This window comes from Setaria viridis, unplaced genomic scaffold (genome assembly GCF_005286985.2).
Source record: "Setaria viridis unplaced genomic scaffold, Setaria_viridis_v4.0 scaffold_235, whole genome shotgun sequence".
NCBI classification, from domain to species: domain Eukaryota; kingdom Viridiplantae; phylum Streptophyta; class Magnoliopsida; order Poales; family Poaceae; genus Setaria; species Setaria viridis.
The window spans coordinates 20,001-42,169 of record NW_027255878.1 but is presented as its reverse complement, the minus strand read 5'-3'; the positions used below and the strand labels follow the sequence as shown (position 1 = coordinate 42,169).

Genomic DNA, 22,169 nt, shown 5'->3' with positions numbered 1-22,169 from the left:
CCGGACGATTCCATCAAATAAATAAAAAAAAAGTTAAGAGGAAAACGCATAACCAGAAGAAAAAGATATCGTGATGTAAAATGATCATGGGGACACATTGTTTTTAGGACCGACAATTTCCTGCACAGTGCCTGTAGTGATTTCAGAATTCGGCAACTTCGCCTACTAAAAGATCAGTTACAAGAGCACAATGCTTTTTGTGGCTTCCTGCTCGTCAGAGAAACCACGCTGCCGGGGTGATCCAGTTACCCTGAGAAGTTCTCTTTGTCTTCGAGCTTTCATTCCTCAATCCACTTATTCGTTCCCTTCTTTCATATACCTCCCCACCAATAGATAGAGACAAATGGGAATAACCGAACCACGTCTACAAAATGCCAGTACCATGCAGCTGCTTCAAAGCCAACGTGATGCTTCTTGGTCAGATGACCAAGATATTGGCGAATACCACATACGATCAAGAAAAGAGTACCTATAATCACATGAAAACCATGAAAGCCAGTTGCTAAGAAAAAGGTAGAACCATAAATACTATCCGAAATAGTGGAGGGTGCTTGGTAATATTCCATTCCTTGAAAGCCAGTGGATACTAGAGCCAGTGAAACGGTTGCTACTAAAGCGTAAACTGCTCGTTTTTCCTTCCCCGCGAGTATAGCATGATGAGCCCAAGTTACGGCAGCTCCGGATGAAGGGAGAATAGGGGTATTAAGAAGAGGGATTTCCCAAGGATCTAAGACCCCAATCCCTTTTGGGGGCCAAATACCTCCGATCTCTACCGTAGGTGCCAAAGAAGAATGAGAAGAAGCCCAAAAAAAAGCAAAAAGGAACATAACCTCCGAGACTATGAAGAGAATAGAACCATATCGAGGTCCTAATTGTACAGCTTTTGTATGATGCCCTTCCAACGTGGATTCACGTAGAACATCCCGCCACCATACGAACATGGTATAAAGGAGAAATATTAGGCCCAAACTGAGAAGTGTTGCACCCCCTTGAAATGAGTGCATGTACATCACACCTCCTACAGTGGTTGCCAAAGCTCCGAGTGAACCCGAAATAGGCCATGGACTTGGATCTACCAAATGATAAGAATGCCTCTGAGATTCAATCATAAACCACTTTGCCCCGGTTGTATGTAAACCCCCCTTCACCCCCATCCCCTAAAGTGGTAAAGAAGGAGGCTCTTCTTTGTCTCATTAGGACAAACAAATAGGAAGGGATAGTTCTTTCATTGCATTGATAGAAGTGAGACTATCAAAAGATCTCTCTATTTTTTAGAGAAAAGAGTTGGCGTGGGTTCTACCAACGAAACGAAGAAGTTTTTGATTGGTCTTTTTCATGCGGAAAGATAGTATGTAAGAAAAGAAGAACTAGCGTCTCTTTTTCTTATCTTCTTTTTCCAGAAATTTCTGGAACCCCTCTTTATTGAGACGCCTTTTAGAAATGGAATAGCCATCATCTTCCATTTCCGAATCCTGGGGGGAGGCAGGATTCTTTTTACAAATCCCACAAGTAATCAAATGAAGAACTTCAATTGCAATCCGTTTCAACATCGGGTGGGTAACAACATCTTTTCAGCTCTGCTCACAAAACAAAAGAGAAAGGAGACTGATCTTGACGTCGGCGTTGGTTTTTCCAACGAAAAACAAGAACATTCGAACACGAACACGAACACGAACTTCCATGACAAGACAAAATGCTAGCTTCCCAGTACAGTAACGCATACACTTCCGCGTTTGTCCCATTGACGAGGGCCAATGAGACTATTCTACGCGTTTTCTGAGAAGCAACACTCACCTACATTTGACCTGACTTTGATAGTCAAACGATGTAGAGGAACGGGCGTACCTGGAATCACGTTTCCTTGACCTCACTTCGTTTCTCATCTCATCAACCACTACGATAATCTTAGGATAGAGGGAAGGGGCGAGACCTTGATTTTAACCTATTGAGACGAGGTAGCCCATTATGATATATAAGGTGAGTCATTGATTTAGTTACACACCCTCTTCTCTGACAAGAGAGAGTCTTCGGCAGCAGCAGTACTTTAGTACGATCGAACAACGGGGAGATTTCTCTCTTGCTTGGGTTCCGTACGGTCTAACGAAGCAAGCGTGATGCTTATCTGATGTCAGGTAAAATTCTTACTATGACATTGAGAACAGGAGGTGGAATAGTCAGAGTGGGAATAAGCATAGCATAATTCTAGAAAATCCATTTTATCGAGTAGTTGGATCATATCTTCACTTTCCTATCTAGCTTTGGTAGCAGGAGTACGTGTCCAACGGCTGGTAAGACCCCGTCTTTTATGTGAAAAGCGAAGAAGGAAAGCATGCTCAAAGAAGGAAAGCTCAAGGTCTAGCTGAAATTCCAGAGCCACTGCGAGCACTAAGTACAAAGCAAGACATACAGGTCTCATCTGATCCTTATGGGAAAAGTAGCCTGGGGATTGATTAAACACTCGGGAAATATTCGAATAAGTTATTTATTCATGTAGCTTATAATAAGTAATTTCTGTAGATAAGTGATTTATTTTAGAGTAGCAGGAGAAGAAACTAGATAGTAGCTGGAGAAGAAAGATACCTCATATCTTCGGCAAACATGATCGCTATGGATAGACATGGATAAGCATCTCTAACGATCTTATAGTAAGTAATTCGTCGACTGGATAAGTAAAGGAAAGGTAATTCTTCGACTGGATGGAAATTCGTGTTGAACTTCAAGGCTGCCGCTTGACCTTACTGCTATACCGCTTAGCGCCTGCCCACAGCCTGCTATACAGCCTACTGTTTGACTACTTTGGCTTGCCCTACTGTAGTGTATTACATATAATATTCCCGCCCTGTTGGCTTGCCCAACTACGGCAGGCTTGACCTACTAGAGTCTCGCTCGAGAAAAGGTTGCTAAAGGTCGTTGTATGCTCTAGTGTGCTAAGTTGGTGATTGCCTTCCAACTAATGGGTTGTGGAGTGCTAGGTACGCTAAACAAGAAAATGCAATTCCTTGTTTAGCATCTAGTTGAGTGGGTGCTTGCCAATGGATGGTTCTTCTTTCCCTTCCGATACATAAAAACGATTTCTTTGCCTTCTCACTAGTGGTCTCAATCCTTGACTCGTATCTCATATTAGGTGCCCTACTTCTTTTTATATCTAGGAACAAGCGTCGGAGTCAATATCCAAGTAGCAGCGGAAGCTGTCCAGCCGAAAGACAGATCTGACAAAGCCGGTGAGGGGGGCAAGTGTTCTTCGGACTCATTCCAATTGAGTGCCAAGATGCGCCTGGAGCATAGCGCTGGGGTGCGAGAACGAGTAGTTCTGGTCCCACCCAGAAGAGTGCACTGATAGCCTATCTATCAATCTTCTCCAGCCAATGACATAAGATAGGGAATCTTTCTGATTGGTCTAATTGAGAGGAAAGACAGCGTAAGTGTTCTCGATCCTCACAACAGACTTGGAAAGAGATGGATTACTTAGTCCAGTGTGATGTGGTCAAGTGCGGGCAGACCGCGTGAACCACTGTCTCTTGTTAAAGCGCTGTAGAACGCTACTGGGATAAAGGGGGATGACCTTATCCCTCTTATCTCCTATCTCCGGAAAACGCCCATATTTGCAAAAAAGGGGCAATGATTGTTCATTGCGTTGGTATTCCTAGAGGATTTCCTCTGTCCCCTATCTTGATGAACCAGAAGTGAGAAGGGGTAGGTGAATTAAGGGGTTCTTATGTGTCGCCATCAATTGGATCTATTCTACCCAGTAGACCTTTGCAAAGAAGAAGAAATGAGGATCTACTAGCCGATCACGAAATAAGCTCACTCGTGGTCCCTACTGCTTATGGGACAGTGATCGAATCAGTTCAACTGGTAGATGAAATGGGAATTTATATGGAAGCGCACGAGGGGAAGCAAAGACGGGGCGAAGGGATTACGGACCGGGCTTTCGATACGCTGGATTTGATACCTTCTGATATTGCACTAGAAATGGAATAGAGGAGGAAGAGGCTAGGTAGGCTGTAGTAGCGCATGCTGGAAAGCTAGTCAAGGTTGTTCGACAAAGCACATTAGCAAAGGTAGTTATTTCAGTAACTTTATCTGGTTTCAATCCTTCCGTTACGAGATATCCTTTCGTACAACGGTAAGGTTTTCCTCGGCTACCCCTATGCCCATATGGGGCAAACAAAACAACAACGGTTTCCTTTTACGGCACTGCGAAATCCGAATACCAGCTACTATACCCTTTTTAAAAATACTAGCTTTCCCTTTTGCCTCCCCTTCACGGGTAAGATATTTTCTATTCCCAGGACTAGTACGCGTACGCTATTGATATTCCTTGCGCAAGAGCTATTCCTATCCTTTCATCCAAAGCTTCCTGTCGGTTCCCGGGATTCAAAGCATCGGCAAAGAACATTCTATAGTTTGATTCGGATTCGTCTGCATCTGGGGCCGAAGAGAAAGAGGTTTTTTCCTTTGCTTCGGGTTCGGTACACGGCTAATCCCTACTCCTTATTGGGCAAGGGAACTACAGCGGCATGATATCCGTAGCGATTCCTACTCCTAGCACTAGCGATAAACAAATCTAATTAAAAGAAATCCTAATCTCCAAAGCCCGGCTTCCCTAAAACCAATACGAGTACGAGCGCTAGCCCTTTTGGGAACAACAACGGCTTCCTATTGAAAATCCAGCTAGTTCGAATAGCCGAGGACAGGATTGATCATTTTATTTATATATGGGAAAGTAGTAAATTGCATTTTCCCTAAGGTCACCAATTGCAAAAAAGTTAGTTTCATATATAGGCCAAATCAATGCAATGTGCGACGGGCGCCTAGCTTCGGGTTAAGCACTAGGGCAGTTCGGGTCTTCCGTGAAGAGATTTAGCTGCTCCTCTCCTATTGGAGGTGCGGTTCCTTATCGTTCAAATCAATCAAAAGATCAGGGAATGGAATATGCTTCCTACGCTAGAGAAATGCTATTCCTAGACCTATCGCTATCCCCTTTAGGAGAGCTATCCCTTTTACGAGCTAGAGCGTAGCGATTCGTACTCCTTTTTGGGGAAGGTAAATGTAAAAAGGTCCAATCCTCCAGGGCAAAGGTATCTTTTCTTTCCGAAAGAACAATCCTAATCGCATATCCAAACCAAAGAAGATGATATTTATTTGAGAAAGCGCATTCTATTATCGTATTGCGACACTGCTCCTATCCCTAACGCTTGCTCTGTTGACTTCATTCCTTGTCGGTGTTGCGAGCCCCTACTAATAATCGAAAGGACTGAGGCAACTTACTTGTCCCTTTCTAGTAGGATTTGTTGTCTTCGTGGAAAAGTCAAATAAAGGCGCGCAGCGGAAGCCCCAAGTATATAAGCTGGGAAAGTTGCATATATATATTGAAGTAAGGGCTTGTCAATCCTTCATAGCCTTCAAAAATTAGTTGTTTTGGGAAGGGCAAATTGCTTAAAAAAATAGAATTTCGGAATAAACAAGGATCAAGTTTGATCATGTGGCTGTACTGTGCTTATCGTTAAGCTTTGAGAGGTCAGTTAGTAGTTCCTGGCAAGAAAAGCAATCTACTTCTTTCTACATTCCCCCTTTTGCTACGGGAACGAATAGTTAGCTCTGTTTGGACAGCAGGAACGAAACAACTAGTTGGATAGTGCTAGTCTTTTCCAGCTATCTATTTCTTTCTTTCAACGTGGACAACCAGGAATGCCTAGCTCACTTACTTCTTTGTGGCTTTCGCCTAGCTCTCCTTTCTTCCATATGGGCTACCTACTTATGGACTAGTAGTTTGTAGGCTAAGTGAACGGGTAGCTACTGGTTGATAAGGAATTAGTTCCAGCTATCGTAGAAAGAATGGGGCAGTAAATTTATATTAAAGCATGGGAAAGTACATAGGTATAATGCATGGGCCCTTACGACATATATGAGCAGTGCTCGTCAAGAATACAGTACTACCAGTCTTGTCCATGGAACGATACGCAGGTGTTGATTCCTTTATTGTTCTCTATTACCTAGCCATACACACTCCTTTCTCCTATTACTCGCTAAACACACTCCTTTCTTTCCTATGCAAGTATCATTCCAGATGCATGGATTAGCATACATATAAGAAATCTCTTACTTAAATACTGAGATTGCCCTTCTTCGTATATCGATTTGGGAAGTGTTCCAGAACTAAATGAATACTCCTGCTGCTAGTAGGTGGAAAACAGGGTCAATTGTGGTTATGTTGATCCATCTGCTTCGGGTGCTTTTGCTAATGAATCTTTTCCTTCTTCGTTCTGATACGACCCATGCCATGGATATGATCAATGTAAAGATTTGATTTTCTAGTTGTATACCACATCATTAGATGAACGATATGAGGCAGTTGCCAATTGCACTCTTGTTGCTTGTAAAAGTTCATTCAAATCGAGAGTTTTAACGATTGGGACATAGCCGAGATACGCTAAGGTTGAGGCAAGCTTCCTGAACCTTTTCCTTCACACAGTGATGAGGTAGTCGAATTCCTATATGTCGATAACTTGTGTAAAAGCTCTTGTAGAAGTAAGAGTCCCTCTGAGATCTTTCGTTAGCCCGAACGAACACTCTTCCTCTGAGATAGAATCAAATAAGTGACAAATGAATGGTAACACATGGTACCTATCCGTGGTCGGGAAATGCTTTGTGCCCTGTGTCCTTGCTTTGATTGAATTGACGGATGGTAGCTACTACCCGGCTTTCCCTCGAGGAACTAATCCACCGAGAGTCGTGCGTTCCCGTGATTCCAATGATTACTACTGCCCCTCCTCTATCCAATACCGAGAAAGAGTTCGCCTTTGAATTGATTGCAAAATGGTAGCGGCTGCTAGCACAGGCAAGTGTGAGCCGGAGAAGCCAAGAACTTACCTAACCCTTGAGTACCTCCTTCCCGGATGAATGAGCAAATCAATCACGAGTGGGGAAGGCCTACCTCCATCAATAAAATGTAACACTTTTCTGGAAGCTACGACTACCAAATCTGGTCCAGCATACAACTAGCCTGCACCCGACACCCAACTTATCTGAATCTCCTTGTCCATATCATTCCTACTGACGGCTTTGGAAAACCCTAGTCAGAGTGAGGCATATTCCTAATCAGGGTTTATCCTTGCTAACCGAGGCATATTCCTTTTCGATCGATAGATCATCGATCTTCTGCGTCTCTATTTCTTGTTTCACTGGCAGGAGGGGATGAAGAGTAGAGGTGAGGTCCCTGGACAGCAATTGGATATGCTTAGCACCCTTTAGCGCTCTCTGGCTCGCTACAACACTTCCTCCCCCTTCGGTCGAGTTGCTTTCATGCCCTCTGCTTGATTTCCTACTTCCTTTCAATGAGGCTTCATAGCCGTATTTACCAGCCCCCAATGTGAAAAAGTTGGGCAAGCCTTATTTAGTTAGATAAGGCCTGGCGCTTTGAAGTAGTAGTTAAGGCGAGAAAAGGAAAGCTTCCTACTGAACTGAGCCAATCTCTCTCCTTTTGTCTAGTTAGCCGGTTCAGATTGCAGCTTCCTATTTTCCTATTATTGTTTCTCTTCCATCGAGAAGCCATTCTTCATAAGTCAATAACTGGGAGCCAGTGTCATTAAGTGGCCTATCAGAATACAGGTAGCAACCATACGCACTTGGCTGATAAATCCTGCTCATAAGCCAGGTCTGTGTGCCGAGTACAGCCGTTGCCTCAGGGGAAGCGAACAAAGTCATTGGAATAGTTTATTTATAGGGGTGGGTCCTTCTCTTATCATTTCAAGATCGATCATCTCGAGTCTCGGGCTGAATAACCTACTCTTCCTCCGATCTGTAAAGATGAATTTCCATACCTTGTTCTTATATGAGTTTCATGAGTACGATCTAGACTATACTTATTTTCTCAGGTTTTTTTCGCATAGCGAGTAGAGGAATAGTTTCTAGTTTTGGAACCACCTGAACAGGAATCGCTGATCCACCTTCACTTGTTTCCTCTGGCTTCGATTCTTTTATTGTATAGTATAGTGGACGACTTAGGAGCTTTAAAGCCGCACTGACCCTCGTGAAGAGCTGGGGCCCACCTACTATAGATTATAGATGGGCCTCGTTCCTTTATAATACGATCTAGCTTGTGAATAAAAAATCCATCATCCTCAAATTATGATAACTGCCTTCTAGCCGCAGCCGGAGCTACTTCTAATCCGGAATCCAAAGGAGTCGAGCTTTTCGTACTACCATCGCCCGGGCATCGCTTTCTTCCCACTGCTTTCGTCCAGTTTTATTGCTCCTCCTCTCAACTTATTGTTCTTGTGAATACCGTACGTAGTAGTTCTTGTGAATATCAATCTAGGCGTAGGGCTAGGCTGGCTTGCAAGATTCGCTTCGTGCCGTTGGCAAAACACTGGTATATGCTTCGCCCTTCTCTTCCTTGAAGTTTAAGGGGAGAAAGATACCGTCTTCTAAACTGAGGAGAGTTATGTATCGCCATAGCTTATCTGCTGCCTTGTTTTACGAATCTGACTTCACCCGAAAGAACAAAACAATAAGAAGTCAATGGGTTTGGTTTCTGACCGCACTTCTCTACAGGCATCCCATCCGTCCTCTTCCTCCAGCAGCTCAAGGTACGCACAGGAAACCACATCTTGAACCACGGAATTCGCCGTGATAGGTTTCTTCTTCCGCTCGGTACTCATCTACCTAATCTTCTAGAAGCTTGTGCTTTTATAAGGGAAAACCAACATCACGTAAGATGAGGCCTATCCACACTGTAACGGCAAGTGCTAATGCCATAGAGCGGTATTCATCCTCAGAGCTTGACCTGCATAACCTTTTTCCAGGTGCAAGAACAAGACCAGCTGAATGCGAGATTGCTAAAAATGACTCGATAGAATGCTAATTGAGGCCTATCCTTCCCGAAAGCGTCGGCTAGTTCTATTCTATTCTATTCTATTCTAACTTGACTGACTTCCTCTAAAAGAAGAGTTAACACGGTCGAAGCTCAAACCCTTTCTGCTTTGACCGCTTGTATCTCCATGGTTTTTCCAATGCGGATAAACAACTATCGCTTGAGGTAAAAGAGAATGCCATAACTTCACCATTCTCGAATCCATCCTTGCCTCGCTCTAACAACTTTATCTGGAGATAGTCCTACTTTCTTTAATTCTGGAAGATACCGACGAAGATACCGACATGGAACTGAACTTCACTTTCTATACGATAATAGCGATTTTCTTTTATGATCAACAGGTCTAGGTACTCTCGCTTGATTCATTCCACTAGGTTCTACGAACTTAGGAACTCCGAACTCATGCTTTATTGAATTCCGTAGAACAAACACAAACTACTTTAAGTGCGGGGCTGCCTCGAGAATAGCCAACTTCTCATTCAAAGTATGCTGTTTCTATTTTATCTAGCCCAAAAAGAGCTTTTTCAAAGCATACTCTTTTCTTATGAGCTCCATGGGTCCGATATCCACAAGCGAACCATTTTTATTACTTCTTATCAACTAGACCCTTCGGGGACGCCAGTGCCTTTTTCAAAATCCGATTTAGCGGTTTCAAGTTCGGAAGGTGGATCTGACGAAACAACTTTCAGTGCCTTTCGGTTCGGTTCTTTTGGTTCAAAACTAGCGCCAACGGATAAAGAATTCGATGCCCCTGGATTTACGGATGGACCTACTTATCATTCCAAGTAAGGGGGAAGCAAAAGTTCAGAGATGGGATGCCGATCTGAAACCAGCTATCTTTCCACTTCTATCGCTTCCTAATAGGGCTGGGTTGTGGGATGAATAATCGTATCCCCCTGAGGTTTCAAAGCTCTTTAACAGAGCTGTACAAAGGAAGTCTGCACCTTCCCACTTATCCGGACAAGGCAACAACTGCTTTTCGTGCTGACCCAGAGGAGCATGCACGGGAGTCGACCGGACCAGAACCGCTTTCTTTCCGGCCGAAGTACCGCTTTAAGAATACAGTAGTGGAAGCCCTGTGAAGACTTCTTCTCGATCAAAACTCGTAGAGAAATCAGAACAGTTGAAGGAAGGGACACCCCTGATAATTGAATTCACTTTATTTTCTTCCGAAAAGGGTGAGAAATTTCGAATCAACTCTTATCTTGCCCGAAGGGTTTTTCCACCCACTTTCCCGGTTGACTGAGCAATAAGGAAACGTTTCACTGGACAGCACCTAGACCCGCAACTAGTAGCGAGCTTCCATTCGTATCTGGTGGTAGCCTGCGCGCAAGTCAAGCTTACAGAATTCCTGCCGGGGCGCCTTCTTTCTTATGCCAGCCAAGTAGCAATCTGAAAACCAATCAATCTTCCTTACACTACGACAATTCACTTGAACTACCAACATCATGAGTGACCCAGGCCGGCCGTATATGCGTCATTTCTCCTCATCCTTGTCTCTACTTGTTAATTGCTCGCAGCCCGTAGTGGGCCTTGAGTAGGATTTAAGCACGGGTTTCGAACCGTCTACTTTTCCTTATCCTTATGGGAATTTAAGAGAGAGATCACTCCACTGAGTAACCGAGAGAGAAGATTCAGGCAACTCGGCGATTGAAGAAAGTGACTACTTTCGCTCATAGCTGGATAGAACTAGTACGAAAAGAGACCTAAAAAAAGAGCCTTTCCCAAGCTAAATGCTATTTTCTCTTTTTTCTTTCTGCTAAAGGTATCAGTAGTTTTAGATCACAGGAGGCGGTTCAAGCTAAAAGACAACTATGCGATTCAGGATTCAGGCAAGTATGCCGTACCCTATTCAAAATAGAGGCAACGAACCACCAATCCATTACGATGCCAGCAAAGAAAACCAACGCTTAAGACGCTATTGGAGACTCGCGTAGCTATTATTCGAAGCTTATTAATTTCTTTACTGCGTTCAAGGCATGACCGCGTGATAGGTGTCCTTTTCCCCCTACTCAAGAAGTAGAGTTACATGTGAGTTCCGATCGTGTCGTGATATGACAAACAAATCTTACTTTTTCTTTCCCAAGCTGGCGCCTCTGGACCGATAGGAAGATCGATGACCCGCATCCTACAACTTCAAAGAAGTATTTGTATCACACCCGAGCAATGGACCGGGGAAGGAGTTTCATTCATTTACGGAGTTTGGAAGCGAGGACGATCCAGGATCGACTGCTATCTGAAGAAGTGGAGTGGAATGGATCTGATTACCCATTGGCGTCTGCATTGACGCTTCTGACTAGCCCTACTCTGTGTCTTTTGCGTTTCCTTATTCATGTACTCATGTCTATTTCTATTTGTATGATACTGATATTGCAATCGATCTATCCCTTGGTCCTGCCAATCGAATTGTTAAGTATGTTTTTTCCCTTTCGAGAAATGGTGACAGTACCAAATGCCGAATTAGCGGCTGTACCAAATGGTCAATGCCTCTGGGGTTCCCCTTCTCTTCAGCTCTCTCCGGTTTCACCGATGTGTTGTGGCATGAAAAACTGTGTACATGCACGCTTAGACGCCCTTGCTTAAGGCATTCATCTATACTCTCCCCCGGGGGTTGTTAAGCGAGCTATTCCTTCAATAATGCTTGATCCATCCTTTAGGGCCCCTAGAATCTTATTAATCCATGGCTCACAAGGTATTGCTGACCCTATACTAATAGCATGCGGCTGGTCATATGCCTCTAGGATTTGATAACACCTATATTTGCCTATATCTAGAAATGTAATATCTATAAAAATAACTCTAGGTTAATTCCCATCAGAGTGTGTGTAAGGCTTTCTGGGTTGAGGTACTAGAAGGCTATATATATCCCTTTTGGGTGTCAATTCGGAGGAGAAAACCATTTCAATTAATATATGACATTGAATTCATATCTGTGAAAATGATAAGCATGGGATTGAGCAGGATAGAGTTGGCCTTGCTAGAAGCCTACTTTCTTTAGAGAAAAGAGCTTATAACTCGCTTTTACTACCTCATGCGTATAATCTATCGCGAGCCTACTCAAACAGAGGGAAATCGACATTTCTTTAATAGAAAGAAGCTTATCCTGATGTGGAGTCTAGTGCTGAAAATAAACAGAAAGGTACCAGCCCCAGGTTTCCGCCCATCAATCCAGAGCTCAAGACAACCGCGATACTTAAATCGCTCAAATAGCCACCTTAGACGGACACAGCCATTAGAAGAAGAAACTGAAACTCGATGGAGTACCCTAAACCAGAGATCCTCGACAAAGAAAGTCTCGATTCGAGGAACGGAATACAGGTCCATGATAGAACACAGACCGGTAAGAGAAAAGAAAGTAAGCATAGTCTTCATTGAACCGGAAGAACAATTTGATTTTCCGTCAACAAAGTAACGCTGTGCAAACTCATCTGATCCCTGTTTGGGACTTCTTCTTCATGTCACGAGCCGGAATCGAACCGGCGCTTTCCAGATGCATGGTCCGGATAGAAACCTTTCTGATCGCGACTTTGGTGACACAGTTCAGTCGGCGAGAAAAGCCTTCCTACGTCTGCGGGCCGGTCGGCCACCCAATCCTGCTCTTCAAATGAATCACTTAAGTCCCCAACCTATCTATGAGACCCCCATCCCAACCATTCTTTCTTCTAAATCATTTAGCTCCCCCAGTCTTCGAAATCATTAAGCTCTCCTCCCCCAGTAATTAAAGAATTCGGAATTCAATTGCTGGGGATTTGCCCCAATGTCTTGGAGAAATTGCTGTAATTCTTCAATTGAACTTAAGTCTAACTCTAAATCTTTAATCATTAATTCTGCTACCCTTGTTATATTCGGTGAATACAGATACCCGGTGTTCCGCATCCAGGGACTAGAGCGGATGATGTACCTCCGGTATTCTTGCTGAAGAACTTCGCGGATTTCAGTCAACAATGCCTGTTGCTCGACCTCCTGCTGGACAGGAAGGAATTCAGGCGTCGGCTGATTCACGGAAGGCTCCCCGGAAGAAGCACGAGCACTCGTCGTGTCCATCAGTGCATCCATCGGTGCCTCCTGCTCAACAGGATGGAATTCAGGCGTCGGCTGATTCACAGAAGGCTCCCCGGAGGAAGCACTAGCACTCGTCGTGTCCATCAGTGCATCCACCAGTGTATTTGTGGTGTATCCCGAACTCCCGGGCGGATGAGCCATTACAATATCCCCCCCTGTCGCAGCAGCTGCGGATTCCACACAAAAAAAAAGACTTAGTATGAAAAAAAAAAGACTTAGTATGCTCGTGGGTATCCGGCAAAATAAACATAATAATCCTAGTGGAACCCGGGGAAGGAGAAGGAGGATTTTCATCCAAAATAAATGGATAAAGGTAGCCTTGTATTTATACTTATTCCCAGAGGCAGAGGCGTAGTGCTTCCTACCCCCAGACCCTGCCGTACTAAAAGCTCGTGCTCCAGCCCCCTGAATTGCTGTTATTCTTGGCCGTTCAAGAATCACTGTTTTCGTGATCGAATGACGAAAATAGATATATGAACTGTATAGTATCATTTGCTGGGATGGGATAAGTGATTCTTTTATAGGATTCCCATGGGATCGTAGAATCAAGTAAGGATGCAATCGGTATTTGTGATCGATTAGCTTCCAGTATGACCGATGACTTTCTATCTGGATTCGGAATAACCACACAATCAGGTTGTTGGTTCAACCCAAAATGGATTTTCTTCTTTCTTGAACGGAATTTCTTAGGATTAGCATAAGAATTGGTCAAAAAAGCCCCGATCTTCCATTGAGAATCATTGATACAGCTCCCCATTTTTTCCATTATCGAATATATCATTTTTTCCATTATCAAATATATAAATAAATGATTAGTCTTTAAAAAGAAGGAATGGCCTTTTTTACGAATGAGAGATCCTATAAAATGAAGAGCGCTTCGTAAACAAATCAGTGTCTTGTCTGAATCGAGAATAGCAATTCCATTTCTGGAACCACGGGTATAGACTTTTAAATGGTGAGCAGCTACCCGACGGCCGAGATGTGCATTCGTACAAAGTAATTTTGTACAGACAGTTGAAAGGATTGTCATTTCCGGTTTTCGTTTCCGGAAATACAGGTGGTAAGTTAGAAATGAAAATAGGTTAGCAGCTGATCTTCTAACCACTCAGCAATCAGACCGGCAGGAATCAGTACCTATCCCTTACGGGAATCGAACCCGTGTCTTCGACATGAAAAGACGAGATCTTGAACCGCTAGACGAAAGGGACAACACTTTAGTACTTACTATAGTACTATATATTATATTGATATTGGGTCACTGAACACTGTCCAATACCGGTTTCGGAAGGTTCAAATGCATGTTCCCAATCTTTGATTCTCGTCTCGTTTCACTTGCATTTTCTTTCGTTCAGTCTCGCTCTCGTTCATGAGTGGAATCGAACCACTTACTCCGTTTGGATTTACAGTCCAAAGGGCCCAGGCCCAGCGAACGAAAGAGGATTTACAGTCCCACGCCCACTGCCCTGCAAGAACCATTTTCTTGCTTGATTTTTATACGATTTTTTGAGCAACTAGCGCGAAAGCCGTTGCGCTAACGCGCATTCTCCACCACACCATTTCTATACGCATTTTCAGAGGAGCAACATGAGACTTGATTTTCCTTTACAAGATGGCCATCAAAGATTAGCAAAGCTATACCAAAAATAGGTTCACGTAAGAAAGTGCGTATTGGTTTGCGTAGGAATGCCCGTTTTAGTTTACGGAAGAGTGCACGTAGAATAACAAAAGGGGTTATTCATGTTCAAGCCAGTTTCAACAATACCATTATAACCGTTACAGACCCACAAGGTCGGGTGGTTTTCTGGTCCTCCGCAGGTACTTGTGGATTCAAAAGCTCAAGAAAAGCATCACCCTATGCTGGTCAAAGAACAGCAGTAGATGCTATTCGTACAGTGGGTTTGCAACGAGCAGAAGTTATGGTAAAAGGTGCTGGTAGCGGAAGAGATGCCGCATTACGAGCCATTGCTAAAAGTGGTGTACGGTTAAGTTGTATACGCGATGTAACACCTATGCCGCATAATGGATGTCGACCCCCTAAAAAAAGACGTCTGTAAAAAAGTGAAACCGCTTTCAAGAGAAATAAACGATTCAATGATCAAATAATAATACTAGTCTGTTATGGTTCGAGAGGAGGTAACAGGATCCACCCAAACACTAGAGTGGAAGTGTGTTGAATCAAGAGTAGATAGTAAGCGTCTTTATTATGGTCGTTTCATTCTGTTCCCGCTTAGAAAAGGTCAAGCGGATACTGTCGGTATTGCCTTGCGAAGAGCTTTACTTGGAGAAATAGAAGGAACATGTATCACACGCGCCAAATTTGGGAACGTGCCACACGAATATTCTACAATAGTAGGTATTGAAGAATCCATACAAGAAATTTTACTAAATTTGAAAGAAATTGTATTGAGAAGTAATCTCTATGGAGTTAAAGACGCATCAATTTGCGTCAAAGGTCCTAGATACATAACCGCTCAAGATATAATCTTACCGCCTTCCGTAGAAATCGTTGATACGACACAACCTATAGCTAACTTGAGAGAGCCCATTGATTTCTGTATTGAGTTACAGATCAAGAGAGATCGCGGATATCATACGGAACTCAGAAAGAACTCTCAAGATGGAAGTTATCCTATAGATGCTGTATCCATGCCTGTTCGAAATGTGAATTATAGTATTTTTTCTTGTGGGAATGGAAATGAAAAACACGAGATACTTTTTCTAGAAATATGGACGAATGGAAGTTTAACTCCTAAAGAAGCGCTTTATGAAGCTTCTCGTAATTTGATTGATTTATTTCTTCCTTTTCTACACGCAGAGGAAGAGGGCACTAGTAGCCTTATCACGTCAGGTAGCTTGCTATCCGAACAACTACGATATATGCCGCTTCGCTACAACTACTACGCCTATGGGCAAAGATCACTTGAAGATAGAGAGTCATGGGCATCTATCAAGTACTGGAGGCAAGCTCGTCAACTAGTACATAGCCATAGCATAGCTATGATGAGTCCAAGGTTTACGCATCCTATTTTCGCCAGCATATCTTCTCAATCAGCTTCCGAACAAGACGACCCAGCGCAACACTACTACGCCCTATTGCAAGCGTTGTCAACAATACATTAGGAATGTGAGGCAAGCAAGCATGGCACAGGAATCTATTCTATAAGATTGGTAATAGTGTCTGTGTACTAGGAGAACAGGATATGTTATGAGAAGAGTGACGTGGGAATAGATTGCATTTCAAAAAGAATCTATACACTCAATAAGCCAGAACGGGAAGATTCAACTGCAAAAAGAACTGGTACGGTGTGAGAAGAGGCCTATTCTCAATAATGAACAAGATGATGCAACTCTAGTTGCTGGAGGCAGAGGACGTGGACGCGGCAGGAATAGATCCAGGGGGAGGACGCGAATAAAAAAGGCTATGAGGATCATAAAAATTGAGGTGGAGGGATAATTTTTCACTAAGGATCGAGTAGAGGAAGACGTCAGTCTTTCAGTTGTAGATGATCATTTACCGAAAAAGATGTACATTCGAATGAAAAAAGAGGGCCTGCCCGAGAGGAAATAAAGAATATTCATTTGCGGATTCTTCCGAACAAGCAACGGGTTGAGCAACTAGCGCGAAAGCCGTTGCGCGTTTTGGTTTGCTTTATCCGCCATAGTAGAAAGAATAAGCTGCTTCTTGTTTAGGGCGGGCTATCTTGACTCTTGAGCCTGAGAGGGAGAAGGCTTCCCGCGTGGGCGGATTAGCAATCCCTAGTCTTCCATAACGCGTATTGGACTTATGTTTCCTCCTCCTCGAAGATGATGGATCTATCTGGTCACCGAAGCTAAATGGACCCGAGCTGTTGATGACCGAATAGAAAGGTTGATTTTCAATGGCAAGTCCTAGATGATGTAGGCTTTGCTTATCCTGGCCAACCACAAAGTACGCATCTCATGTGCAAAGAGACGATCTTCCGTCATAGACTATAATAAATAGTAAATGGACCGATCACCAGTTTATTGGCTCGTTCATTCACTCGCTGGGTAAGGAGGCTGTGACTTACAAGATGTCAAAGGGAAAGTAGAACTTCTTCGGTAAAGGGCTTTAAGCGAGTAGGGGTAGCTGATACTACGGCAGGGATTCGCGAAGAGCAACGCCTTACGATGTTCATGACCAATTGGTCAGCATCTAGCAAGAAAATGGATGCGTGTTAGCGCCGTGGCTTTATGCCCTTTCTACCTACATCGATAATAGTGGATTCAGCAGGAACTTAAACAACTCATCATTCATTTCTCGATCAATTTGAAACCTTTTTAAAAAAAAAGTCCTTCCATGAATCTAGGGAAGGAACTCTGACTTCACCAACTCTTCCTTTCTTTGCTCGAAGGCTTCAGGTCAAGATCCTTTTTCCTATCTATTGAAGATGCTTCTTCCTCTTCAAGTTGGAAGTGCAAGAAGAAATGCGGTAAAGCGGTAAATAGGAGTTCCATCTACCACGCACTCGCCCCACACTCCAGCGAACTTCAGCATCCATACTCAGCTAGGAGGAAGGTGCCGGGGACACTATGAACACACATGTACTTGGTTGACTTCACGTCCCGTCTCACAACCGGGTAAGATCAAATAAACAAACAGCTTGCTTGCCCAATCCCTATTGAGAGGATTTCTTGAGCTTGAACTTCCTTTTGTAGCTCCGCTCACAGGGACTTCTTTTCATCCGCACTACAACAATTTGAAGAAATCCGCAAGTGACTATAATTTGAATTCACTAGTCGTGTTGAGTTGAGGCTTATTTCAATATAACAAATCTGCCAATCCCGATATTCCCACATTTCATTCTGGTCCAGTGTCCATTCCTGAATGAAAGAAATGAGCTTTTTTCTGCGCCCCTTCACTCACTTCTGAATGACTCCTTTAGCACTCCTTTTTTTATATAAAAAAATAGATACAGTTTACCTTTACCATACCTTCCCAAGCAAGAGTGTTTTTGCAAGCTTTTTTATAGCAGCTTCCTAGGGCTGGGCAGCAAGTCTCTTATCCATATTGAAAGCAGAAGTTTGAAAGTTTTGATAACAGGTTCTATGAAAAGCTAGCAATCCTGTGAGTTTTCCAAAAGTGAGGCTAACAATAGCTATTAAGTCTACTCTTATGGAGATGATTGAGTGGAAGTTGGATAAGGATTGGAGTCGGATAGGGTGGGAGTAGGTCCAGCCGAGAGGGCCATAGGAGTGGTCCGGACGAGCTTACTCTTAGCCATTGGAAGTAGTTGCTGATGGAAAAGTCAGAGTTGCTTAGGTTTAGTGTTAACTATTAAGTTTTACTCTAAGTTGAAATTCAATCTTTAGAAATCACAACTAGAGGGTTAGTACTTGGATCGAACTCTCGGCTTTGTTTGGGGCATTTTTTCTACCTTGGGTGACCTAAGGAGAGAGAGGGATCATCAGTCTGAGCTATGGTTCCTGCATCGAAAGGATTCAAATAACGTACCAGAATATGTACAGAGGCATCTTCTTTATCTCTCTATATGGGAAGAATTACGGTCAAGGACTTACCTTTTCTTTCTGAGCTCATTCTTTTCTTCCCCAGTACTGTGCATTGGATCAATTAGAACTACAAATGTGCTTCATCTTTTGTAGGTTCTGGGATTGCTATTCTATTTGAAAGAGGATGGAACGTTGGACATACGAGTGCCCTTCGAGCGATGGAGGAACCGCCTACACATCCCCACCTTAATAGCTCAATTGCAAAAGGAAGAAAAAGAAATCAATCTGACTAACCTCTCTCTCAGCAACATATCAGCTTTCTAGCATGCATATTTGAGAGTTACATTGCAGGAGAAAAGATCAGCTATACTTTTGTTGTTTGAATAAAAAACAATTAGCCACACTTGTTTGAATCCTTTTGTATCAACCCATAATTTAGCATCAGGATCCATGATTCTTTCCCTTGATAAAAAGAAATTCTGTCCTCTCGAGCTCCATCATGTACTATTTACTTACAAAGAACCCAGCACAAATTCGGTTTTGGAAGAATAGAACAAACTATGTTGAGCCAAGAGCATCTTCATTACTATGGAAAATGATGGATAGCAAAATCCACAATCGATCATGTCCTTCAAGTCGCACGTTGCTTTCTACCACATCGTTTTAAACGAAGTTTTACCATAGCATTCCTCTAATTTCATTTCAAAGTGGTATAGGGAATTGATCCAATATGGATGGAATCATGAATAGTCATTGGTTTTGTTTAGTATTTTGTATACTAATTAAAACTTGCTATCTGTGGATAAATAAGTATTTATCCGGGGAAGACTCAGCAAGGATCCAATTTATTTAAACCCATATTCTATCATATGAATGAAACATAGTTCAAAAAAGACAAATAGCAAAGTCAATTGAATTTTTAATAGACCACTATGCTAGGCATTGATCCCATTTAATTCATTGCTTTCGTTGTGTTGTGTTACCAACAAACGTACCTTCACTCTTATGCCGCGTGGATTGCTCTCCCTTTGCTTGGCGGTACTTCTCTAGCCAATGACCCAGTGGACTATCCATGTCAAGATCGACCGAGAGGGGTTCAAAATCATTTAAGTTGACAGCCCTCTTGACTGTTTTTATTACCCAATTTGCCGTGATCGGGTGTTTGAAGTGAGTCGGGTTTTCGCACTCTGTGCGATTCGGTTGTCGGAGTCTTAGGTGATTCATCATTCCTTAGAAGCAGCTTCTTTCGCAATCGAGAACTGTCATGAACATCTGGATGGGAGCGGTCAGCGAGAGTTAATTATTGGGGACAACAGGGCGATCCATATCTCTTGCAGAAAACATGTTCAGTGGGCCTCTGCCATTGCAGCATCTTGTTAGTTTCTCTGCAGAAACCAACCAGCTCTGCTAGGGAAACGACCCCGGAGACCAGCCTGATAGACTATATCTATGAACTTCAAATAAGTCCCTACTTTCCTAATAAGGGTACTGGCTCGCGAGGAGAAAAAGAATGGCCCTACAAAATGACTCTCCTAAAATCAATGTCTGGAAGTCCTTTTAAGATGGGTTAATATAAGATATGCTATGCTTAACACTTAGGCTTAGCAAGAGGGACTGGCGCGTGAGACCGAGATCGCCATAGATTGATTGTGCAGGCAGGTAATACTCATTTTAACTAGAGAGAGGATATTATACAAGAGTACTGGTTATAGTCACACTCCCAAACTCCCGAGAAGTCTTTTTTACTTAACTCTAGGACTTGCTATAAGGATGGATTGCTTTTACCCTAGAACCCTCTATCCCGATCTCGAATTGCGCTTGGCGCCCCCAGGTTGGGCACAAACCCAGGTAGCCCCTAAACCCGGGCTCAGTCAAGAGCGGCATCTGAATCCCGCTGCAATCCCTCCTGCGCTGGTGGAGAAAAAGGGGCAAAATCTCAGTGGCCGACCTAATATGTTGGCTCCACTACCCGAATCTATTCCCCTTAATCCTCCAAGCCAATCAATGCCCCATACCCTTATCATGGTCAGTCTCATCTTTAGTGACTCCCGTGGTAAGGGGTCGAGGGAAGTGGTGTGTGGTGGGCCCCCTCACTTTTTTTGGAAAGAAGACAGGACCAACGATAAATTCTTTTGAATTTTTTTAAGAAATCTTCAGAAGATGTCTCTTCTAGTAAGAATAGAGAAGATGTCTCATCTAGTAAGAATACACTTATTTGTGATCCTCCCTCTGTGACTGCTATTCCTATACTATCAGAAAGTAGACTATCCTAAGATTCGGGTTGCGATCCTCAAGGAAATAAGCTTGAATCTCAAAAATACTATTAGAGTGGGGAAACTTATAGCTACCTGCTCTTTCATTGAAATGAACGAATTACTGCCAGTAATCTGAGAATTCATTGGTTCAAGGTGATGACACACCGCCTTTTGGCTTGGTTCAAGCCAGCTTTCCAGCTATCCAATTACCGTGAGAGCTCTTGGACTGTTAGACCAAGTAAAGGTATTTGTCCCTTCCCCTTACGAGCCTGTGGGTGAAAGTGCCCCTCCAATTGCACAAGTCTCTCCAGTCCCAACAAGGGAAAATCAATCCAGTTAGCCAATTTTTGAAAGCTTTTAAAAGTGCTTTACTAAATAAAGTTCTCTTTCGGCCATTGAGCAAGAGCAAGTATTCAAGCAGGAGTAGAAAGCTTCGATGCATTGGAAGTTCGTTCTTCTACCTGCGAGTTCTGTTACAGCAATTGGGAGTACCCTTTTCACCGCAAGTTCTCTTACATTTAGTAAGCCAGCGGCGAGGGTGCCAACTCTTACGAGATCTCACCCCGATTATAGTGAGTGCTTATCCCTTGATCTTCCCTTGGAGTGCCAATTGTATAAGAAAGTCTTAAGCAAGTATATTGAAAATCTTAAGCTCATCTAGTGCCAGTGCACGTCACTCTATTCCCTTAGGGAAGCAGGTCAGCAAGTGGGACTTTAGGTAAGAAAGAATCGTTCTATCTGGACTCTTTCTATAGGGTGTCGCATTCATTCCTCATGGGAGTGTAGGATTCCGATTATCTATAGTATTAGTACCCATAGCGTAGATCCTCGAAATCTTATTTTTTTAGATGATATGGTGTACTCTCCAGTCTGGGGATATGCTATAGTATATTGCACTGGACCAATGCTCTTTACAACCCCGGAGTAATACCTATGTCTAGTGGCAGTCCCTGTTAAAGTGGCCATAGGGTGACCGTATCAGGCCATTGACAATTAGTATATACTACTTTCATTGCTCCTCTTGGCATTCTAGGAGGAGGGCCATTTCTACTTCCATGGAACCAGTTGTTCCTGCGATTCCAGTCTGTTACGGTGCTGGTAAAAAGGGGGTTTTATGGACCAGTTCTTTCTCTTACTTTCTTAGTAGCGGATCCATCATGGAAAGAAGGAAACTTTCATCCGGCGTACCTCGTGTGACTTCTAGCTGTGCCTACCGAGTCAAAGAACCTGCTTCAACGAATAATAGAAGGTATCAGAAACCCCATTAACCCTTAGCTGATCCTGAAGCCACGGTTCTTGCTCCTAGGTACAAATCTATGGTGTAGCACCGCCAACAGTGGACGAGCGCCTACATCGATCTGTCTCCCGACAGGTTTCTTTTCAATCAACACAAGCAGCAGGCGTAGCTTTTCATTCACTCGCTCTAAGCACGGGAATAGAATAAAGGTATGGGTCCCCCACCTTACCATCCGTTCTGTCAGACCAATTGCTAAAGTATTCGATTTGAG

At 43.2% G+C, this 22,169-nt stretch overlaps 1 protein-coding gene and 1 pseudogene across 1 annotated transcript; both read right to left on the bottom strand.

The window, feature by feature from the left end:
* Positions 1–253: 253 nt before the first annotated feature.
* Positions 254–1,474, bottom strand: LOC117848652 (cytochrome c oxidase subunit 3). The gene has a single exon (XM_034730143.2). It carries the CDS (start codon positions 1,152–1,154, stop codon positions 312–314), a length of 843 nt encoding a protein of 280 aa, XP_034586034.1. The 5' UTR covers positions 1,155–1,474; the 3' UTR covers positions 254–311.
* LOC140221549 (uncharacterized) lies at positions 1,358–20,413 on the bottom strand (annotated as a pseudogene).
* Positions 20,414–22,169: the final 1,756 nt, after the last annotated feature.

Coding starts and splice junctions, on each gene's coding strand:
- LOC117848652 (XM_034730143.2), bottom strand. CDS start 1,154: ATGGGGGTGAAGGGGGGTTTACATACAACCGGGGCAAAGTGGTTTATG.